At 39.6% G+C, this 24,182-nt stretch overlaps 2 protein-coding genes across 3 annotated transcripts in view; both read left to right on the top strand.

The window, feature by feature from the left end:
- Positions 1–9,885, top strand: part of LOC111226900 (dedicator of cytokinesis protein 11-like) — a 68,305-nt gene extending 58,420 nt beyond the window's left edge. Inside the window, exons 47-53 of the mRNA XM_022752208.1 lie at positions 594–707; positions 853–999; positions 1,870–2,080; positions 2,731–2,921; positions 3,078–3,178; positions 3,334–3,472; positions 7,914–9,885. Coding sequence (XP_022607929.1) covers positions 594–707; positions 853–999; positions 1,870–2,080; positions 2,731–2,921; positions 3,078–3,178; positions 3,334–3,472; positions 7,914–8,003 — 993 coding nt within the window. The 3' untranslated portion in view covers positions 8,004–9,885. The remainder of the gene's footprint in view (positions 1–593; positions 708–852; positions 1,000–1,869; positions 2,081–2,730; positions 2,922–3,077; positions 3,179–3,333; positions 3,473–7,913) is intronic.
- A 1,183-nt stretch (positions 9,886–11,068) lies between these two features.
- LOC111226972 (interleukin-13 receptor subunit alpha-1-like) lies at positions 11,069–24,158 on the top strand. 2 transcript variants are annotated; one of them, XM_022752307.1, is made up of 10 exons: positions 11,069–11,382; positions 12,979–13,130; positions 14,591–14,747; positions 14,848–14,947; positions 17,322–17,497; positions 17,677–17,804; positions 18,125–18,260; positions 19,829–19,928; positions 21,419–21,503; positions 21,617–24,158. In XM_022752307.1, exons 1-10 carry the CDS (start codon positions 11,310–11,312, stop codon positions 21,707–21,709), a joined length of 1,200 nt encoding a protein of 399 aa, XP_022608028.1. In that variant the 5' UTR covers positions 11,069–11,309; the 3' UTR covers positions 21,710–24,158. The 2 variants fall into 2 exon arrangements, with proteins under 2 accessions (XP_022608028.1, XP_022608027.1); XM_022752306.1 differs by having other exon boundaries at positions 17,674–17,804.
- Positions 24,159–24,182: the final 24 nt, after the last annotated feature.

Genomic DNA, 24,182 nt, shown 5'->3' with positions numbered 1-24,182 from the left:
ACCAGCAGACTGAACTGGTGGCATGACACCACATTAAAGCAGCCATGTCACTTGCACAACATGATTCCAGTCTGATCTGTCAAACCGCGCGTGTTTCAGTTTCTCACCTTTTGAGAATGTGGTTCGCTTACCCTCATCGAATTCTTCAGCTGTTGCCTCTTGCTATGGAAAACGCTGCTTGTCCTGTTCAGGATCATGGAGGCCTTGAGCCTGTCTGCACACACTGGGCAAGAAGTGAGGCTGCCAGTCTCTAATTTAAATAGCCTTTTAATCTTAATGGGTTTGGCGTACGGGAGGAAACCCACACAGAACATGCAAACCCCTGTGGATGTGTACCCAGGAGCGCCTTGTGGTGACACGACGAGCCACCTCCCACTATTGAGAATTACAAGTTTGGAAAACGCGAATCACTCTGTGTTTGTCATCTGTTGGTCTCCTCGTGCCTTTACATAAACACACACGTCCCCCGTTTTGTTGGGCTGTGACATAACTGAAATGCTCGTGCTTGTCTGTGCATGCAGACTGTCTGGTTGAGTCACTGAACAAACAGAAAGTTGGCCATATCTGATCCTATATTTGTCCCATTTCTCCAGAAACTAAGCCGGCTGTATGACACTCTGCACAGAGCCTACAATAAAATAATGGAGGTGATACAATCAGGACGCAGGCTTCTTGGGACATACTTCAGAGTGGCTTTTTATGGACAGGTGAGACCTACAAGCAGCTCCAAGAAAGAATACTTTAGTATTCATACTAATTGGCATGTTTCAATGAACAATTCTTCCAGCACACATCACTCCCATCATAACTGAACCATCAGTCAAATGAACAGAGTTGTGTGTTTTTCCACAGGGCTTCTTTGAGGAGGAGGACGGAAAGGAATACATTTATAAAGAGCCCAAACTCACAGGCCTGTCTGAAATCTCCCAGCGGCTGCTGACACTCTATGGGGACAAGTTTGGGCCGGAAAATGTCAAGATAATTCAAGACTCAAACAAGGTGCTGTAGCTAGATTGGAGAGAGGAAAGGGTGGGAGATGTTTGTATTTATTTTTTCATAGCCTTAATGTGTTTTTTCTGACTTTGAATGGCAGGTTGCTGTAGTGGTTGAAATCCAGTCAGAAATGAAAATAAGTAATTTGGCTTCACAGCCTGGCTTTCGTGTTTATTTAGAAAATATCATTTGTCCAACATAATGTGGGAAATATTCAGATTCTGTCCTGAGGAGTTACCATGAAGTCTCAGCTGAGAAGTTTGGAAAGAGATTTCTTTCACTGCTTTTATTGTGTGTGTTAGTTTAACCCCGTGTCTGTCAAATACTCACTGGAGGTGGATGAGGCAGCATGTGTCATGGCAGCCAAGTGTTTAGAACTGGGGACGTTATATCTCCATGGAGATATTAGGGAAAGATTGAGGTTCTATTGGATGATTACAATGGCTACAATCTGGAATGTCCCTGACTGACGGGCTGACTGAGTGATCATATTTCCACAATTGGTCAGCCAAATGATTGCAGTTTCTGGTGCAAATAGAGGGTTGCCAATTTAGCACATTGTCAATAGATAGAGACTTTTTTTTCAAACAATAAGCAGAAATATTTGCATAATATCTGAATAAAAGTCTTCATAGAGGCATATGTTCTGAACTCAAACCAAAAGACCATCTCAAGACTAATTCATAATAATTCATGTGTTTGGTGATGTGTCAGACAGGGTTCTAGTTATAAAATCCATCCATATACTAGGTTTTTTTATTATTCACTTTCAACAAGTCTGATTTAAGTCTCACCAATATTTAACTACTCTCCTGTTTGTTTTGGACATTTGTTTTGCACGCCTGTAGTTTATTAAAGCTGACCGCTCGCCCACAGGTTAACCCTAAAGACCTGGACCAGAAGTTCGCTTACGTCCAGGTGACATTTGTCAAGCCGTACTTCGAGGAGAAGGAGGCGCCGGAGAAGAAAACCGACTTCGAGAAGTGCCACAACATCAACCGCTTTGTGTTTGAGACTCCGTACACGCTGACGGGCAAGAAGCACGGCGGGGTGGAGGAGCAGTGCAAGAGGAGAACCGTGCTCACAAGTAAATGAAACACTCTCTCTCACACACACACACACACACACACACACACACACACACACACACACACACACACACACTCATAAACACTCTGCTGTAGTGTTTGACATTTAGATTCAACACTGATCCAACAGCTTCATCAAACCTGCAGGAGAGACTTGACAGTTTTCATGTGAAGAGACAGTTTATGTGTTATTTTTTTAAATGCCCTACAGCATTAATGTACTAAGTTCTCCTTTAATCACTCATTGCATTGTGCTTGTGTGCAGGGAGTAAACATTAAAACAGCTGGTTACTGCAGCAAGTGGCAGCTGGATGTTAGGATCCCTCCCTATTCAAGCATCTCCAGCTTATCTCATTCTATTGACAAGCACCGTCAAACAGTGTTTTTCTGTCTTGTTAAGCTAATACATGTCAGTCTCATTGCGTGTAGTCGTTGCCAAGTGAGACAACTGTACACACTATAGAGCGGGAAAAACAACAGATGCTTTTGCGAATTTTTCTGCTTGTTTACCGCAATGTCAAAACAAAACTTCTCCTTCTTGCCTCTGTCATCACTTTTGAATTCACACAACTATTAAAAGCGGGAGATCACATAAAGATGATCCCATGACTCACTCTCAACCGGTTTTGCCTGCACCTCTCATCTCCAGCTGCCCACGCCTTCCCATACGTGAAGAAGCGAGTGGAGGTGGTGGGAGAGAAGCAGGTGGAGCTTAAGCCCGTGGACGTGGCCATAGACGAGATGAAGGCGCGGACGGCAGAGCTAACCAAGCTCTGCTCCCACCAGGAAGTGGACATGATCCAGCTGCAGCTCAAACTGCAGGGCTGTGTGTCTGTGCAGGTAAAAGTTTGAGTCATTCAGAGTCACACTTAAGATCTCAAATCAGATAATATCTGGTCAGGGATCAGTGTTTGAGAGCAATGAGAAATCCAGGGTGGTACATGCTTGTTGTTGTCTGTTTGAGTGCCTAACATTTTCAGACATGTCTTGCTGCAGGTGAATGCAGGTCCCATGGCCTATGCGAGAGCATTTCTAGATGACAGTAAATCAAACCAGTCTGGTAGTAAGAAAGGGAAAGACCTCAAGGACATTTTCAGGTGCCTTTTTCCCCTTATAAATAAATTATCATTATTTTAATTATTCTGTAATTGTAACAATATAACAACAAAAACAGTTTATAAGTGATCTAATGAAAAAGTCATTTGTCGTTTTATGTTATAAAAGTAATTTAAGTTATTTGTGGTAATTGCAGGCGTTTCGTTGAGGCTTGCAGCATGGCCCTGGATATAAATGAGCGTCTGATTAAAGAGGACCAGTTCGAGTACCACGAGGGCCTGAAGGGCAACTTCAAAGAGATGGTGAAGGAACTGTCAGACATCATCCATGAACAGGTAATCATATTTGTCTGGTCCCAGCCCAGACATCAGTAAAATGAAATATTCTGGAGAGGTGACAATTTAGTGTGTATACCACACCCTGACCTCATCACAGCCAGACCAACGCCTTTTTTGTGTTCAAACTTGTTTTGCTCTGATTTGATATACTATTAGTCAGAAACATCAAACATGAGCTTTCTCTCTGTGGTAAATAAGATATCAGTTACATCAGCAGCCAGGATAGTAAAATCTCTCTTTAACACCAAGACCAATGTTACAAACTGTGTTTTCTGTTCATGGGTACAGAGGGATTCATTTGTTTGAGTTTAATATTGCGGTTGAGGCCTTATACCTGTAATTCCTGTCCCATTAAGTTACACATTCAGTTACAACATTCTTTAATGGGCCTGTAAAAAAGAATCAAGAAGCATTAGCTCACGTTAATAAAACCAAGCTCAGACATCACAAGACCATGAAAAGCTTGAAGGGCTCTGTTCACCCAAGTTACATGCAAATGCACTTTCTGACTTACATGTGGTGGTATGTCGCCCTGCAGATACATTTGAGTTTTCCGTCTTCACCCTGATACAATGGACATGAGAAGAGTTTTGTTAGTGGTGCTCACTGGATTAAAAAAATGTAACATGAATGTAATTTTTAATCTGGATAATTTCACTGGAGCTACCTGCCACCAAAAGAAATTGTCCTGTGTGTTCTCTTGATTTTCCAATATTGATGAATATTGATTAAACCGAAACTACCTACAGAGTTAGATGCCACTAGAGTTAAACGCTCAGTATGTAACTTCTCCTTGCAGGGATCTCTCGATCAACCGTTTGGTGACTTTGTGAAGTAGCGTGGGATCATGGAAGTTTTTGTCTTTACCACCTTTGTTGTCAGCTTCTCCCAGTTTGGATTCCTTCAGTTTTAGTCGTTCTGGAGGGTTTTTAGTTGAAAACGGCCGAGGTGTAAAAGGTGTATCTTAAAAATTGGGCTTAAAACTAGATAAAAGTCCATTTTGAGCATCTGGCAGACAAACACAACACTGACACAAGCACATGGGGGATATGATGCTATTGACAGGTGGGCAAATGAAATGGACCATTACCATGATTAAAATCACAGATTTCTCTAGATTGTGAAGTGCTTAAAAAAACTGGGATAATGTAAGAACACAACTTAAAAAAAAGACATTTTAATGTGGGAAAGTTACATTTTATAACTTTAGGTGCCAAAGCATGTTTTTTCTGAATTTGGGTGAACCGATCCTTTAAGAGTATCTATAAAGTTATTATAACACCACAGAATCCCATTAATGTTGCATTATAGTGAGTCATGCCCCATATCAAAGGCATGCCAATTAGGTTATTCAAATCCCGGTGGCACAGTGTCCATGATATTATTCTCTATCCACAGTTAATATCTGTTTTTGAAATATTTTTTATGAGTGACTATTATTCTATTGTAGTCTCAATTACCTCAAGCTGCAGCAAAGTTCATTGCTCTGTAGTTTATTTATATGAATAACTTACAATGCAAATGATGAGTGTGGGGTTGATAGAGCAATAAAATGCAACGAGTAGTCACCACGTGTCAGCTACTTTTTATGGGGGAACATAACTGGCATTAAGCCCACTGGTTGTGTTTATTAATGTGATTTCACAACTTGCCTAATGTCAGGTGCTGTGTAGATGTGGCCGTTAAAAATAACTTGCTGATACATCTTGATTCTTTGAACACAGCTCATGAGCAGACTTGAACTGAATCATAATCAGCTGCAGCGGAAAGCTGTACTAATGTAGCGTCATTGAAGACTGAATTTCCTATTGTACATTTCCTGGAAGAATTATTCCCAGAGCCACAAAAGATGCCTCACACACTCATCTGTCCCTTTTCTTAAAATCTTTGTGAGTAGAATTAAGCTGATTCAACCAAGGGTGAGTTGAATTGAACAGTGGATTGTACAGACTGGATGCTCCTCATGTTACAGTCAATTTGTATTCAGGGGCGGGCACTTAGTTTCACTGTTGCTCAATAAGATTGCATAGTATTTTTTTTGGTTCTCTTCCCATCAGTGGAATGTGTCATGGTTGAATTGCAGCACAACTATTTAACAACTACAGGTTCTGCTCGTACTATCAGGTTGGGTTTTGTTGTCTGATTGTATCAAACTAACTGGTGTGACTTTTTCTCTCCAACAATTGCTGACCTTAAGCTTTAAGGAAAAACAGGTAATGTAATCATTAAAGCCTCAGTTTGTCTTTTTTTTTTTTATTCAAATGAATTAATAAATCTGTACCTTCTTGTTGTGGTTAAAGTGCAAAGATAATTGAAATCAAGTCATCTGGATATGAAAAAGAAAACAGCAATCAAAGTGGAGAAGCTTTTGAAATGGGTCGTTATATAATTATAAACAAGTGACAGTAAAAGAGAATTTAAATCTGGGTGGCGCCCCAATGGATCACCTGATGGAGTCAATGCGTATAATAAAAAGGCTAGAGTCCTAACCGCAGCGGCCCAGGTTCAAGTCCAACCCGCAGCCCTTTGCTGCATGTCATCCCCTCTCTCTAACTTCCTGTCTCTATCTCACTCTATCAAAATAAAGGCAAAAACATAACTTAAACTTCCTCCTTCCTCCTTCCTCCTTCCTCCTCGCGTCACTCTCAGTCATGAAAAGGTTTTTACCAACTCTGGTGTTGAAAAACAAATGAAATTGAGAGATGATCAACTGATCAAACTTGTTTTACAGACATGCTAGCATCCTGGTCGAGGGATGGAAGCATTTGCATGTACACACAAGTGTAGAAACAAAGCATGCTGGTAGTAGACACACTGCAACCTCGGTTATTCCAAAACAAACCAGGATGCTGGTAAACAAACACGTCCACCCAGGTTTCTGCCTTCATGTCTTTGTCTTGGTGGCTGCGGTTTTAGCAGTAAAACCTGTCTGCTCTGGAGCAAAGAAGGAATCTCATTTTTAATCATGTAGAAATAAAATTAGCAACAGACTGACATGGGGAAGTTGTGACTGGGATGATGGAGAAAAGAAAAAAACTGAAGCAGAAGCAGAAAGGACACTGCAGTTGAATCATATATTCTTAGATATCCTGAATAAAGTCCCAGATAACATGAAGCTCAGTTTCCACATGATTCTGGTTTTGTATTAGATCTTTCTTTAAAGAGAATCTTCTACTGTTTCTTCCTCAGACATGTTCAGCTGAGGTATGGTTACTATAGCAGACTTTTGACAGGCTTTAGCAGAGTTCAGTTAAGTGAAACTCGCATCTATGGGCAAGTTGTAGCAGATTCAACCCCCGAGTTATTTAGGATTAAGCACGGCATGGATGAAAGCCTGTTGGCTAGGAACAATGTGATTTCATGTTGTTGCAAATGAAATATCACTTGCATACATCTACTGTGACAAATAGCAGAGGATCAATTTCTGGTAAATTCTTCTAATGATGGAAAAGAGAAGGTCAAAACTCCAAAAAGCAAAAACTTCATTGATGTCATAGTAGTTTTTTGTTTACAATTTTAAGTGGGCAGCCTGTTTGTAATGGATTGTTTTGTTTTTATTATGCCCAATGCTTTTGCTTTTGGTTTGAGATGAGGATGAGATAATGAGTAAAAAATGTAGTAATTGCTCTTCAAGCTACCTGAATGACAACCAAATATGTTGTTCAGAGGACAGTACAATAACAATTATCATATAATCATCCTGCTCACACAACCTGTTTGAAGACTCACGAGCGTAGCCTAGCAGGGTGCGCAAACTGTCCCGCACCAAATAAATGAAAGTGTGTTGTGTTGATGTCTCACAACGAAAACATCAAAATTAATAGAAAATAAAATATACAAATGTCATTCACCTCATTTCACCCTGTAGACGAGTGTCTCATGTCTGCAGACGCTTCTTGTTACACGACTCTACTTCAGCAGCAGCTGTTTGGAATAAATACAACTGTGTAGTAACTGCTTCCATAAACACAAGTAGCAGCAGTGGAAACCTCTTCCCAGACCCCTGATTCGCCGCCCACCTCTCAGATCCGTCCCCACTTCAATGTACAAGAAAGAGCTTGTGCGTACTGACGTGATAGTAAGATCAGAGAAAAAGAAGATAAGATTTTTATTGATAAGAATGAAAAAAAACAGTGGGGCAAGGACAGCGTGACTTTACACACAGCAGCAAGGAATACTGTGTGTGCATGAATTTCATGATCATATTTATGTTTGTTGTCAGGTAATTGTAGAACTGGTACTTTAATAGCTTTGTTTTATGTATTTCAGCCTGTAAACACTTTTCTCCCTTCAGCTTTTATTTGTAGAACCCCATAGTGTGTCACATCCTATCAGCCTGTGTAGTTGTGTGTGTGTGTGTGTGTGTGTGTGTATGACCCTTTTATTTATGTAAGGGCTGACACTCATCCTGTGTGTGTTTTTTTTGTTGACTCCCCAGATCTACCAGGAGGATATGATGCGCTCGCTGTTACAAAACTCGCTGCATGTGTTTCGTGCCATCAGCGGGATGTCCACCGACCTGGGTTGACCCGCCCACACCCAACACCACCAACCCCCACCCCCCCCCACCCCATCTTCCTTTATGTATATCCTCTCACCTCCTCCCTTAAGGACCCGGACCAGGATGATGACAGGGCAGCTGCCTGCCCAGTTACGCCTGCCTAAACACACCCCCAGCAAAGACGCCATCTGGTCGTGGTACATGGTCCGGGTGAAAGATCGCAGTACAGTTGGATATAATATTCAAACCACAGCAGCAGTATTTCTAAGAATGTATCCCGGCAACACAGACTAAATGTCAACATGTCAGGTTGACGTGTTATGCTGAGTCACGCTAGGTTGCATTGCACTTTTTTTCTGCCTCGGCGACAACCTGCAGGATTGGCTGTCATTTCGTTAGAGAGAGATACTGTACTAAAGCATTGTTTTTTTTTTTCTTTCTGTCCTCTCTCTCTCTCTGCAATGTTTCCCTTCAGATCAATGCAGGACACAACACTTTTAGAAGATGATAGCATCTTTCCACAGTGTTTGTGCGCCTCTGGCAGGATGATCAATAACCCCACCTTGACCGGTTCTGTAGCAGACTTCCAAACCGAAAGCACTGAGGTACTCTGTTAAGCTAAGGGTTGGTGTTTATTGGCTTAGCAGCACATTCCAGCCAGGTTTACAGATTGCCATAAACAGATAAATCATGTCTAAAGAGCAGCAGCTTATAGTGAGCACTGGGCCAAAGTTACTACCCTGTTTCTTTAATGTAAAAGCCTCAGTCTGTTCCAAAGTTAAAGAAGAGAAAAAAAAGACAGACCTCATGGTTGTATTGAAGCTATATGATAAAGCTGCTCTTAAGAGGTTTGCGACTTAAAAGCAGCTCAATTAAATTGTACATGTAAAAAAAAATGTTATTGGTATGACAACAGTGTGTTGTAGATTTGTAATGAATCAGTCAAACCAGGAAAGATTATGATACAAATTCTATCAGAGCTTTGCAACAATCATTGACACAGTTTCCTCTGTGGCCAGGACAGGACACACTGATCGCAGCGGTGTGATAGTATTTTCTTCAACAACGATTAAGTGTCGAGTTCCTCTCATCTGGGTTTAGATCCAGTGCCTTTGTGCTCTGCCTTCTGAAAAGACTCTCAATGAATAAGAACCACCACATGCTGGTTATTCACAGTATTTCACAAGTGCTACACTGAAATTAGCAGATAGATGAATAATATTTAAGCAGATGTACATAATTTGTTCTGATGCTGTAAATTGAATTCTGTACCCATGTATGTTTGTACGTACTGTATGTATGTATTTATATTTGTAACGTTTTGGACTCGTGTTCAGTCCAAAATCTGTCCAGCAGAGAGATTTTTTTTTTTTTTCCATTTTTACTGCGTTGTATACTAAAGTGCTGCTGCCTGTCAAACTTACTTTGTAAAGCCTTTTTCCAATAAAACCTGGAAAAGCTATTGAGCTCGAGGACAGTAAATGACAAAAAAGTTTAATAGCTGTTCTGGAGCTTTCAGAAGATCTTCCTCTCCACAGGCGGCCGAGTTGTCATGGACTTCACCACTGAAAGCTCCAGTACAGCCACTATAATTAACCAGGTGGTTTGGTTAAAAAGCCACTCAAACACACAAACACACACACACACACACACACACACACATACACACACATGCATATACACACCTCACACAAAAAATTCATTGTTGCCATACCCATAACATTTTGTGAAATCAGCCACTGAATCAACTCCACGTGGTCCTAAAGTTGTGGGATGGGGTTGACGTCATTTATCTGTCCGTCATTCAGGTTTCTGGGAAAACTCGTTTTTTTCTTTATAGGGTTGCCATTGTGTGCGGGGGCAGTGACTGGCAAAAGAGGAACAGAAATTATATATGAAACCTTTTAGAAATTGGAATATCTTCTAGCCCATACAAATAAGTATGTTTATGTATGTATGCTTAAATCGTAGACATAAATATGTATACATCCCAGAGCTTGTCAGTAAATGTTTATATTATATACAGTACAGTCCAAAAGTCTGAGACCACTTTACTAGAATGGGAAGATAGATATGTTATAAATGAATGAGAAATGAATAAGAAAAATATAAATTAGCAGCCAAATATTTGCTGTGGGAAATGATCCGGCTGAGAAATAATGTCTTGTTTGTGAGACCTCATACCATTTTTAGACGTTTTTTTTTTTTTTTTTTAATTCAGTCCATCAAATGACTAATTTTATACTTACTTACTGCACCCTAGGAGATTTCAATTATATGGAATTAAAGGGTCCAACCCACACAGTTATGTGCCCGAATACTTTTGGCCATATAGTTTGTACTTCTTCTGAGAGGTGTTGGGTGTTACCCAAATAGTAAAACATACCGATGCCTGGGTCCTCGGCCCAAGTCTGGCCCATTTACTGTACTCCCATATCTGGGTTGTTACCTGAAATTGACTGACAGCCAGAATTGGTCCAGATAGTAGCATTTTACAATCATGCTGTTTATGGGCCAGATTTGGGCCATGGAACTGGGCGTATACTGGGCCGGAAGAAAACAAACATGTTGCTCCAGTATGGGCCGGATTTATTTCTCTATCTGTCTAACTGGATCAAGCTTGTCATTCATCCTTACTCTTAACTTCAAAAATGAAGCTGTGCTAAAGATGCACAGTTTCTCATGGCTTTGTCTTCCTGGCCTTGATCCATCAGTTTGTCTCTCTATCGTTTGTTGCTGCACAAAGCCATTACCATACAGATAATCAGCTTAATGATTCACAGACTCATTTAGTTCCTGACGACTTCCTGGAGGAATGGATGGATCTCTTGGTGGTTTGTGATATCGCACTTAACATCGCACGCATGCGTGGTCTGCGTTCATGAAGAGAGGCTGTTTACTTTGACTTCTTAACTCTTACTCTCACTGGTCGTACCCCGCTGATGAGACGCTGTTTGAGATGAGCGAAGGTAGTTTTTCATTCCCACTGACTCACTCTCATTCCCGCGCTGTCATCAACAGCTTCCCTCCCACTGCTTACATCGGCCCCGCCCCTCTGTTCCCGGTAGACTACACACACCGCCGTCGCACCGACTTTAAGGAGGTGCGCTTGTTGGCTGTTTACCTTTCACTTAACCGTTTGCCCCCTGTTCATATTTTTTCTTCTTCTTCTTCTTCTTCTTCTTTCTATCTTCAACACTCGCTCCTCGGTGTTTATCTGCTGTATGTCTCTATATAGTCACTTTAACTGACTTTATTTACTGGGGGAACCGGAGGATCGCGGGAGTTGACCCGCTTCCAGATGGAATAATTGCTCAGGCGCTCGAGGACAACATGACTTTCACTCGGGAGTTCTTTGCCATCTTGTCATGCACCGCCATGATAATGCTGCTCCACTGTAATGCAGGTAAAGACCCAACTTCTTCATTGCTATCACTGATCTCTCATGACAACTGATTGTTACCTTATGTGAGATTCAGAGACAACAAGGTTAACATGAAATACTTTCAACCTTTTCTTTAAAATGGTGCATTGATTAGGCCTATTGATTATTTATTTCAGGCACTTTGGGTTGGAGATGAAAACATCTTAGTTTAATAATGCGCTATGATTTTTCAATCTTTCTTCTATTATTATTACTATTATCTATATTTATTATTCTATTCTTCTTCTTTTTACTATTACAATTATTATAATTATAATTATAATATTAATTCTAATAATTATTATTATTATTATCATTCTAATAAGGGCATCCTTATTTTAACCCCAACCTTAAGGGGGGCTTCTCACAGCAGGGGTCCTGTATTTACCTTTGTACGTTTTAGATTTTGACACTGATAAATCAGAGTCATGCGAGTACATTTTTCCGCTTTTAGGTTATGTCGAAGAAAAAAAGTTGTATCACCACTACAAATATTATTTAAAAGCTCTTTCCAGGTTCCCTAAACTGTTTTCTGTCGAGTTTTGATTAAAAATAATGATCTTTTTCTCCTCGCTAACGACATTTTACAAACTGCGATCGGCCCCTCACTTTGATTTTGATGTGGCACCTCTATTTCGCCATTACGGTGCAGGCGCTGAGCGCAACCTGAAGTTTCCGACCACGGCGCTGTATATGGAGCTAAAACCAGAGTGAGTTACTGTTGTAAAAAGGTGTTTCACAAAGTGGTGTCGCGAAACTTCCGTTTGGTTCTCAGATTTCTTTCTAGGGATATAAAATCATTTTTAGCTGTAAATCCACAATTTATAGATAGTTTTATACAGTGAAGGCACCAAACACAATGAAATACACACATGTATCTAGAATAAACATTTCTATCATTATATTGAGTCTACATTATTCACTGGATTCACTGTATTTGAGAAATATCAAGATATATTCACCTTTAATGTAAAAAAAAAAAAAAAACACAAACCAAAAAAGTCTTTCATCATATTTGAAGTCTCATTTAAAGTTTTCCTGTATGTTGTTGTGCCTGTCTATGCAGTTCTTCTCTATATCCATGACGTCATTTTACTGTAAGCTACCTTACTGGCCCTTTTACCATAAGGGTTCAAATATGAGGAACATTTGTAAGTTCAAAAGCTCATTGAGTTTACAGGCGATTTTGCCTGAGTTTTCTCATTACTGGTACAGTGAGATGACGTCATCTTTAATGTGGACATAGAGAGGATTACGCTCTTAGAGGAACGTAATAGGAATCTATTTTTGGGACTTACGGTAAAGCTGCCAAGGAAAGGTCTTTATGAGCCCTTCATTCCTCTTTGGTTACTAATCAACTACCGTGATTGTGGAATAGACAAGCAACAAAAACATTTAAAACAGCGGTTATATGCCCACCTTGTCCGCGCTGTGCTGTTGCGAGTTTGTTCAGAGGCAATCGTTGCCTCTGGACAAACCCCCGGAACTAACGGGAGCCCACCGTGGTTCTCTCTGAGCAGTATCGTTAATTCTGTAAAGGTGATGTGAATTTCTCCTTTTTAATTTCTTGTCCCACAGATCCCCTTCCTCCGCCTACAGATCTGTCATATAAGTGGCTAGACCCGTTTACTGTGAACGTGTCCTGGTTATGGCAGAGGCCCAGGAATCTGCCACAGGACTGTGAAATCATGTATGAGTGTGCGCAGCAGAACGCCAAGCCTGAAATCCGGGTAAGACTGGGTCTCTTGGGTATGTTTGGGAGGTCCCGGGGTCCCCTTGCAGGCTCTTCTTCACTGTTAGATTGATGTAGGCGATTAGCTGCAGATCACATGCATTGTGCTAAATGACATTACTGCCAACCAGTAAAATACATTTTCCTTCAGATTGATTCCAGGCAACTCATTGGTTTCACTTAGAGGGACACGCCACCGACTTTACACATCAAATTTAATTTACTCATTATGACTACCACTCAAAACAGTTGCACATTGCTCTGTACGGCTTTGGAGGCTTTTGTCTTGGCTTAGGTTTAGAGGCTACAAATTGTTTACACGTAGCCTGTGTTAGAAACCAGTGTTTGTGACACAGATGAGTGCATTTACCAGAGAGGGAGGTTCAAAGGAAGAGTGCAGTCGAGTTGCATTATGGGAAGTGTGAGGTCCAGGGTTTCTGGGACTAATTACACTATTGAGTTCTGTTTCACGAGTCCTTCATTTTTGTGGAACTGCAATGAATGAATTAATTTACTCAGCAGGAAGTATTTTGAACAATATTGGTCATGTGGCCACACATAACTGGTGATTATCATTGTTTTTAAACAATGTAATATTATGTCTGATATTCTTCAGTAGAGAGCAGATACACTTTCTCTGACAGCACTGCTTCCTTCCCGCTGCTGTCAGGCTTTACAGTCAACACTGCCCCCAAGACCACACATGTACAATATCAACGTATACAAAACAGTGCAATATCAATATTTCCTTTCTGCAATAATGTGATTTCAACTGTTCAATCTGTTTATTTGTTTATCTTATTTGTTTTATATTAATCTTGCTTATTATGTTGTTACCTCTGTTTACTTATTTTTTATTCTAATGATGCTCTTCCAAGTGCCATCAGGATTATCCTATTTTATCAAATTACCACCGTAATTTATGTTGTCTCGATATGAAGCCCAGAGGACACAAAAATATATAATTATATATATATATATATATATGTATATATATACACTGTTGCCCATAAAGTTGGAATAATTTTGTTTTCAGTTTAATTGTGGTTTCATTTTCATTGTAATATGTTTGGAAGAGATTGACTACTAAAGTTTTGAGAATAGATACACTTTATCTGTCTAAGAATAAATCACATTGTCACAATCATTTCATGGAAAGAGGTAAAAAATATTTTATTCCAACTTTATGAGCAACAGTGTATATATATATATATATATATATATATATATATATATATAATTGGAAAGATGGCAGCTGTGTAATGGGGAAAGCATATCCATTTCAAACAAATCTGAAGCCTGTTATGCTGAAAAGAGCTACTTGGTGCAGGATTTGTAAATTTCTGACTTAAATAATATTTAATAGTGGATCTCCAGCCTGTGGTGCTTGGAGGAAGAAGACCTGTTTCAGCAAATGTCATTAAAGCCCATCTTGTTTTCTCCATGTTGTTTTTAAAGCGCATAGAATCAAGAAATGTCAGTTGGAACTGTCTCACAGGAGAAACAGGTTCTCAGAGCTGCACCTTCACCATTCATACCGTTGGCACTAAAGGGTCATGTCTGGATTGGAAAAGCAAATTTGAGAACATAACCATCAAAAGCCCAAAGCCACAAGGTAAGAAAACTGAAATGACAAGGATAAAATCATTTATTTATGATGATTAAGAGAGCAGACTTGAATCTTAGGTGACACCTTTTCTTTTTGTCCTGTACAGCTAAAGTGGTGGAGGACTTCAAATGTATCCTTGACCCCATGGGAATGAACTGCTCCTGGATCCCAGTATATCCGGATTTCGATCTGACGCTCTCCTACAAGTGAGAATTATACACTATGTCTCTAAATTTCTGCATTAAAGTTTTAATGATGATGGGGTATTATCATCCGAAGCTTATTAGCATGTGGGATTTAGCATAAAGTTGCTTATTACGAAGGCCTCACAGTACAAAAAACGATTCATTTTGGCGTAATACACGCCATGTTGACCAGCGTAGCCCCTGTAGTTTCTCTTAAGGGAAGAGAAAGATATCTAATTTCTTTGTTTACTGCATTTAGCTCTTCAGCAAACACAAATGAAATCAGGAAGTTAGCTCTAGAATATATTCAGAATAAATACAACATCCTCTTTTCTTACTGCTCTGCCTGGAGTCTGTGTCGGCCCCATACAGCCTGAAAGCCAGCGATAATGTAGCTGTTGTTGTTGTTGTTGTTGTTGTTGTTGTTGTTGTTGTTGTTGTTGTTGTTGTTGTTGTTGTCTAAGTAAAGCACATAATTCCGCTTTCCCGATATGCTGGCTGGGTCTTAGTCAGCTCACTGAGCGCATCCATTGTGTTCGCTAAGGACCTCTCATGTCTCATAACAACAGAGGGATGAAAGGCTTTATCCTTCCTCCTCCTACGTATCTACATCAAAGTGCTCATGTGGCCATCAGCTGTGCAGGGTGAAAACATGTGGATGGAGTTTCCCCGCTTCATTCAGGGCTGCCAAAAAAACTAAATCCCATTCTCTGAACCAAAGGCTGAGCGGAGTTAACCCATTTATTGAATCAATCACCATTTTGGCACAAACATAAACAATTTTCTCCTCATTAGACAGAAGTTGTATATTTCATTTAATCTTTTTGCCTAAGCTCTAAACACATTTTCACTCAGTAAAACAGTTTGTGGTGGTGCATAATGGTAGCAGAAGTTAAACACAACTTGATCATGGCTCTAAATTGTTCACACTTGTTGCTAATGATGCCAATATACCAATATAAACCAGGTCAGAGTGCACAGGTTGATGAAGGTTGAACGAAACAATGGAGGAAAATAATCTGAGAGGTAGAGGAGGAAGAGGAGGAGGAAGACCAAGACCGAGACCAAGAACTGTAATGTTTAGATTCGAGCAACCTTAATAGACAAGGCTCCTGTTCATGGAATAACAATGACGGATGCAGGTCAACCCTCTGTCTCTCTCTCCATAATCAGGAGGTTGAGAGAAGAGAATGTATGTTGTCATCGAAGGTTTTCTGTACATACATACAGTAAAGACCCGATACCAGGGAAAACCTCCATTGGCCTGTGGTGACATAAATGCGGAGCCCCAACGGGAGTGGATCCAGCACACCAGAGGTCCGGTTTTTCCCTCATTACCTGGCTAGGGGGGAATATAGTCTGTGATGTAGACTCCAGTTTCTCTGAATTGCGAAATCCCTAAATTCCATTCTCTGAACCAAATCCTCAGTGATCGGAACCCATTCACTGAATCATCGCTCTTTTTGTAAAACCATAAACAGTACTCAGCTGTCACAAGTTGCAGATCGCATCTCACAAATGTTTTTTGCCTCTTTCCATGAAATGATTGTGACAATGTGATTTATTCTTAGACAGATAAAGTGTATATCTTCTCAAAACTTTAGTAGTCAATCTCTTCCAAACATATCACAATGAAAATGAAACCACAATTAAACTGAAAACAAAATTATTCCAACTTTATGGGCAACAGTGTATATATGTATGTGTGTATATATATATATATATATATATATATATATATATATGTGTGTGTATATATATATATATATATATATATATATATATATATATATATATATATGTGTGTGTGTGTGTATAAATATATATATACAGTATATATGCATTTGCTGATACTACTAATACTAGGCTGAATGAATCACTTCTTGAGTTTGATTTAGCAGTTATATTTACAGTGTGATGTATTTTTCGTTTGTCTTTGTCCTTTTTGCCATTTGTCACACTCAGGTTTTCCAGTTTGTAAGAGCTGAATCCAGACATTTATTACTTTACTGCTTACAGTTCTTAAAGTAGGTTATACTGTAACTGTTACTGAGTTGTGAATATTTTTTCAGAAAACATAAAACGCCTTTACTTTATCACAAAGAGTAAACATTTCTGGAGCTACATGCTCTGAGTCAGCGGTTTGGTGAATGTAGTTTGAAAACTGGGTTTTGTGTTTACAGTTTTGAGAAACGCATTGAAGGTTTTAAAAAGAATGTGATTGAGTGACTGTGAAAAAACTGTGAGCTGTGAGGGCACCTGGTGATGACTGGAGGAATTGTAGCAACCATAGTCACTACTAGAACAGAGAGGACTGTGTAGTTTTTATTTTGGTGAAATACATACCGGCTATAACTTTCCCTGTGTCCGACTTCTCCCCATTTTGTCATTGCAGGTCTGGTGGAGTTACTGAGGGAATTACAAACTCAAAAGACTGTCATCAATATTACAGCAGTGGAAGAAGGAATGGCTGTTACCTGGAGGTTTCTGATCAGCAACTGTTTAAAACCTGCATTCTTGTGAATAATGACATTGGAAGGAGCACATTTGAAGCCCTCAACACTTCACTCGGTTGGTGTTGTCTCTAATAATTAATTATTGATGTCATTACATATTGTGAAATCAAATATAAAACGTGCTGTTAAAAATAATTTTATTACCAGTGACTGAATCTTGTTTTTAGTCTTTTGCAGTAAGTAAAATGTTGGATTTTATTTTATTTTTTTGTCCTTTTACAATCCTTTCAGTAGTACCTTCACCAAAGCTGAACATCACACAAGACAAGCATCTCCTCAACCTGAGCTGGGAAACTCCAAAGGTCGGGAATTTGAAATGTTGGACTTATGTATTTAACTACACAGAATGCAACAAGTCCATGGTAAGTTGTCAATTTTTACTTTTTATCCTAAAATTTTAAAAGTTCTTCCTCTTTTCTGTAACTAGGTTTTACATTTGCTACACCAACACATGTTGATGAAATGTGTATTTTAAGCAACACAAATGTGTTGGATTTTTATAAATTTCTGTTTAAATGATTTAATAATAAATAATGATTTTTGATTTTTATTGTTAATAATTAAGAATGATTTAATTATCTAAATTCAGATGACTATATATTTTTATTTCATCAAGGGTACATAGTTTCTCTATGACTGACAAAGTGCAACACTGTGGTTCTGTGTGCTTATTGTTTTTTAGAAAAGCCAGAAGACGACCACGAACACTTACAGTATACCCTACGATGAAAACTGCCTCTATGAGATCCAATCCAGAGTGGAGACTACAAAAATTTGCCAAACAATGAGGAGCGACTTGAGTGAAGTTGTAACTTATGGTAACTGTCCAACCAAATGTACTTACTATGATTTCTTTAAATTTATTAATACATCAGAACAAGATTTGTTGTAAGTGACATTGTTTTGCATTGTGTTTTTATATCTTATTTAAATAAGCTTCAAGCTTCAAGCCAATTGAACAACTACATAATTCTTGATATCTCATGAAACATGCACTGAAAAAAGTGGAATGATTTTGCCCAGCAGAACAGCAAACTGTACAATAAACTAGAATATACAGTGGCTAAAAAAGAAAGTGAGCCCGTTGAAATTATCTCCATTTATGGATACATTCGTTTTAAAGGAGCTAATTGTAAGTTTTGCTCTTGCTACATTGCTAATGTTAGCATTAACAGCTGTTTACTTACCTTACGTAGTCTAGAAGAAATGTTGCGAGATCAGCATCAAACTTCATTCCTTTACTCACAAAGAGCTGTGTCCAGTGGTGGAAAGCATCCCACTTGTTTAGTTTCTATTTCCATCACTTCTTTTCTTCTGCTGAAGTCGCTTTCCGATACCAAGTCACTATAGCATCTAGGCTGCTCAAAGGACGTGTATAACCTCTTGCATTGTAAACACAACAATGACAAAACATCTACTGATATAAACAAAAAAATGATCTCAGAAGTCTTACATTCATGTGGATTTGCACAAAGCTGGTTAGAGTTTAGATACTCATCAGTCCACAGTCAGACAAACTGTCTATAAATGGAAAAGATCAGCTAAACAGCTGTCCACCAGCTGAAGCTCAGTAGAGGTCGATGTAGCAGGACAATGACCCGAAACACTGATATAAATCTACTACAGAATGACTTCAGACAAAGAAAATGTTCCTTTTGGAGTTGCCCAGACCTTAACCCAACAGAGATGCTGTGGAATGACCTAAAGAGAGTCGGCCAAAGCAGACATCCTAAGATTATGTCTGAGCCGAGGCCGCTCTGTGAGAAGAATGGTCTGAAATTCCTTCTGAACATTGTGTAGATCTGATCTGCAGCAAGGGAAAGCTTGTTCGACGTTACTGCTGCCAAATTGCTGTGCTGAGTATGAACACAAAAGATTACAACTGCTGTTGAATCAGTGTAGAGTTCGGTCATGGATAAAAGGACATTTTAGCAGACGCCAACAGAAAATGTGTCTTGCACTGCTTGCCACGAAACGGCCGTGTTTGTAATAACCTGTCTCTGGATGTGTTCTGCAGAGGTAATCATCAGCCAATGAAGTAATTCACTCACTAATATTAATATAATGTTAACATCAATTTACATGTTGTAAATCTTTCCCAGATTTACACTAGGAAAGGGGGAAAAAAAATATTAAAAACACTAATTGATGAGAAAAAAAAATGACATGCTGAAAGACTGCAACTATTGCAGTGGGAGTTTCTCCACTTCCTTGCATGTTGCAACGATTTCCTATCAAGTATCACATCAGAATTGATTTGAGCAATCACAATGATGCTGCAGGATCTAGTGAGTGGGTTTGGGTGTGGGATTTTAGTGTCAGTGATCAAATTTCTGACTTGAGGGAGAGGGTGTGGAAAAGCTGACTTCTCTGATGTTCTTCACAGGTACTAACCGGCCTCGTGATGGGACGCTGACCGTGGTTGCCATTGTCATCCCCATCATCCTGTGCGTCTGCGTCATCCTGTCCTGCTACTGCTTCAGGAAGTATGTTTGCGAAACAGAACGCTCGGCTTACGTCTTAGAGTTTCACCTATCTGCCACAAAGTCTCACGGTGTCCAAATTGCTTTATGCTAAATTTTGTGGAACAGCGTTTGAGATGTGCAACAACAAAAACACATAACCGAGGTTATTGCAACATCTGAACCTTGTTCACACCAAATAACAAGCAGATGCTAATGCTTGTGGGTCACATTAGCTAAACACCAAAGAGAAAAATGGCCATAACCTGCCACAAATAGACAAACAATGAATCTTAAAAGTCATAGGAAGTTGCCTTTACTTTTAACCTGACTTTTTTTGTTTTATTTAATTTATTTATTTGGATCCCCATTGGCCACTACCAAAGTATCAAATGGTCTTCCTGGGAAAATTACATCATAGTGCAAAAACAGTGTAAATTAAAATTAAAAAACAAAAAAGGAAACAAGAGAATAACAACAAATATAAACAACAGTAATACTACTAATAACGATTATGACAACAGTGACTAGTTCCACGCTTTATCTAAAGTAAAAGTAGAACATTTGATACAGCTCAAAAAACAATAACAACACTGAAAAAAGCATATATAGTGACTGAAGAATAAAATGAGGTAAAAAAAAATTAAAAAACAAAACAAAAACAAGTTCCTCATTAATGATCATATTCAGATATTATGTAGTAAAACGTGTCCTGTTTGTAGAGGGGCTGGTGTTTGGTGCAATTAGATATTTCTTTAAACTCTTCATTTACTTGTTAAATGTTGAAATATCTGATTGCAAACCATTCCATGTTTTCATTCCTCTGTACATAGCAGTAGCTGCCTCGCATTAGTTTTAGAGACAGGAAGTAAAAAACAACCTCTTGATGCTTCATATTAAAGTTGTGGCCTTACTACAGCATAAAAATAGATTTTATATTGTAGTAACATATATTGTAGTAACAAATTAAAAATGTGTAGCTCTCAACTCGCCAAGAGTTGAGAAAGGTTCAACAGAACTTTATTGTGAGATGATTGGGCCGCCCCACCAGCAGGCACAAGCAGGCAGGTAGGTGTTTCAAATAGAACTGCAATAAAAAGAAGAGTTATAAGAAAGGAAAGTGCATCTGAAACTACTTCAAATTCTGTTTTCAAATTAAGATTCAAGTTACCTGTGGTAAGTTGCATATTGGACCGTCGTCAGCTGCCAAGCAAGTTGTGATGTCATAAAATCATGTTTGCACATGCCCGTGAGCAAAGAGAAAGTTTCCCATTGCAAAAGCAGTTCTCTTACAGCAAACTGCATACATGCGGGGGGACAGGGGTGGTGGAGGAGGGCGTTTCCAATTCACCGGAGGCCGTTCCAGAGATTCATGTCCCGGTCTGAACTCTTGCTGTCAGTGAAATCTAGACGTCTGGACACATTAAAAAAAAACATCTGTCGGCATAAATATTGTATTTTGGTGGTTCCTCTTGCTGTCTGTCACTGACATGCTTGTTGTGTTGTGTTCGTAGGCACAGTAACATCCTCTGCCCCATCATACCAGATCCTTCAGCAATATTCAAGGAAATGATGATGAACGGAAACAAAGAACATAAGGTGTGTCTTTAGGAGGAAAAAAAAAATGCAAATGTGTATGATGTACTCGCCTACCCTCTCTGTGTCCATAAACACTCATTACACTGTTCTTTTTTTTTTTGTTTTGTTTTCAGACAGGGAGTCTGTACACGCCGGTGCCAGAGCCCGTTGAACCGTGTAAAATTACCCTTGCAGCGGAAACCAGCGTCCTCCAGCAAAACTCCTGACATGTACATGTACACAGCAAAAAGCCTGCAGTCCAACTGGACGGCCGCTCCGGGCGAATTTCTTAAGGAACGTTTACAGGCTGAAAACCTTTGTTTCACTGACCTCCTCCGTTTGAAAGCATCTGCTGCACATCTGACAGGAAGTGCGGTTGGGGTGTGTGTTCTGTTGTGCCAGTTTTCTATCACCATGTGAGTACTTCATCTACTAGAGGGCAGCAAAAGCAAGGTTTTCGGCAGCTATTACAGTTAGTTTTTTTTCTTACAGTTGCTTAAGCACCATTTTGAAAACAGTTTTTTTCAAAACACTTAACACAATTCATAAAACCAAACACCCAAAGTGCAAAACTCCTCATATATCCAGTAAAATGAAGCACTGCATTCATAACTGAATAAACAAAATCAAGCTTTCAAACACTTCTTTCATATTACTTCTCAATTATTGTTGTTCAGTTGGTCAGTCAATCAACCAATCAATCAATCAGTCAAATGCACAGTACATCCTGCATTATGGTTGTAGGAAAAACAAAAAACCTTTATCAAACACAACAAACAGAAAAGAAAATTTGAGAGGAAAATATACAGAATTTTTTTTTTAAAAAAGACAAAAAAAAGATAGAAAATATTTTGGCTGCATCTCGCCACCTCACTGGGTCTGTCCACAGCGCCTCATCAATATCAGCGAGGGAAGAATCATATCCAGTCCTGGACAGCACCCACATCAGTATCATCACATGACTCTTCCATTGCCTGTTGAAGAGCCACATGCACATAGGGCTGACAGTCATACACCTTCCTCCACCGTGCAGAGAAGAACTCAACTGGACTGAGAAATGGAGAGTAGGGTGGAAGGTACTGAACAAGAAACTGTGGCTGGTCAGCAAAAGCTGTTTCGGATCAGGGCTGAACGATGGAAGCTGACGTCCGCCGGTATTGGTCTGTGTTGTATCGACCAAGGTTGGCATGGCAACGGAGGACAACGCCATCTACGTTGCGAACGATGCGAACGGAGAAGTGATGGACACAGTGCGACTGGCGGAATCCCGAACTGCGCAGAGTGAATGGTGTTCTGGTTACGTACCTGTGCTCAAGCCTAAATGTGTGGATGACAGAGGTAACAGTAACTAACGTAGCCCCGGACTTCATCTGAAAGCTGGGCCCTTTTTTGTCCTCGTCCTCTCCCTCCAGCTCCTCCTCCACCTCTCACTCTCACCTTCCCTCCACTTCTTCCTCTCACTGCTGCTCCAATTGTTGTTGTAAAAAATGCACCTTTTTATCATGCTTATATCCTGATAGATGAGTCAACAATGAAGCAGTTAGGTGTTTGGCCAGGTGGCATGTGTATTGGTCAGCTGGTCGGCATTTGTGGCATTTTTTCCAAATGGCAAACAAATGACTTCATGTCAGATTCCTGTGTTTCACATAGAGAATTGTGCGCAGTGAATTCCAAAAAGTGTCATGTTGAATTGCAATTTGGGTGCAGAGGTGAAAATGCGTTGAGAGTTTTGAAAGATGTGAGCTGAAGTTTTGCTCTATGAGTGTCAGTTCCAATCATTAAGCTTTTTAAATGTCTCATTTTTGTGTGTTAGCAACTGAATAAAAAACTGTAAGTTACTCTCTAAGGATAATCCAGGGACACGCTGTGATGACTGAGTGGGCTATTTCAAGGGTATTAACTGTCCTACCAGTAAGTGGAGCTGTTGTATGCCTGGATATCCGGTGTACAAGATACAAGAGCTGGCAAAGGAATTACAAGAAAATGCCCACGTGACTGCCATCAAGGCAGCCACACAATAGGCAGGAAGCAATAACCTCTGTGGTGGGAAAGTACTGCCTTCTTTCTACTGAGGGTGATCCCAAGACTATACTGTACTGTAACTGCCCCCATATGAGGAAGAAAGTTTGTTGTCTTGGCATGGATACAAACACTGTCTTATATGGAACTGAGGGGGTGAGTGCATGTCAAGTAGCACGGACCACTGTCCACTGTCAGTGCTGGGGGAAAAAAAAAGAAAAAAAAAAGGAAAAGAGACTTCATTTCTCAAGTGAAATTCAATGGAGAAGTGTGACTACGGTGGAATTCTGAATATCTAATCTTGAGAAAAATCTTAGCATCCTTATTTTTACTTTATTTCCCCCGGCAACTCATTATTAGTGCCTATCAAAAGGAATTACACTTTGTTGTCAGTCAGGAAATAAACCTGACCTGCATGAACTTTGCTGGCAAACGCTGATATTTCTGACATCAGCGTCTAGATACCAAATGTCCTGTATATTTGGGATGCTAATAACAACTTTTTCTTACAAGAATTAATGTGACTTGTCTCTTCAAAATCAGACCTGTATTGTTAAGAAGTGTTTTCGACCTTTGTACACAACCTTTTGGACAGAAAAACAAAGATACATAGAATTGTGAAAGCATCTGAGCATACATTAAACTTATTACAACATGGCTGTTAGGTCTGTTGATTTTGTG

This window comes from Seriola dumerili, unplaced genomic scaffold, assembly GCF_002260705.1.
Source record: "Seriola dumerili isolate Sdu_G_001 unplaced genomic scaffold, Sdu_1.0 BDQW01000167.1, whole genome shotgun sequence".
Lineage (NCBI taxonomy): Eukaryota > Metazoa > Chordata > Actinopteri > Carangiformes > Carangidae > Seriola > Seriola dumerili.
The sequence above is the reverse complement of the archived record's forward strand: the minus strand, read 5'-3'. Positions and strand labels throughout refer to the sequence as shown.

Coding starts and splice junctions, on each gene's coding strand:
- LOC111226972 (XM_022752306.1), top strand. CDS start 11,310: ATGACTTTCACTCGGGAGTTCTTTGCCATCTTGTCATGCACCGCCATG. Junction 19,929..21,418: donor TCCTGCTACTGCTTCAGGAA/GTATGTTTGCGA, acceptor TTGTGTTCGTAG/GCACAGTAACATCCTCTGCC. Junction 21,504..21,616: donor ACGGAAACAAAGAACATAAG/GTGTGTCTTTAG, acceptor TTTTGTTTTCAG/ACAGGGAGTCTGTACACGCC.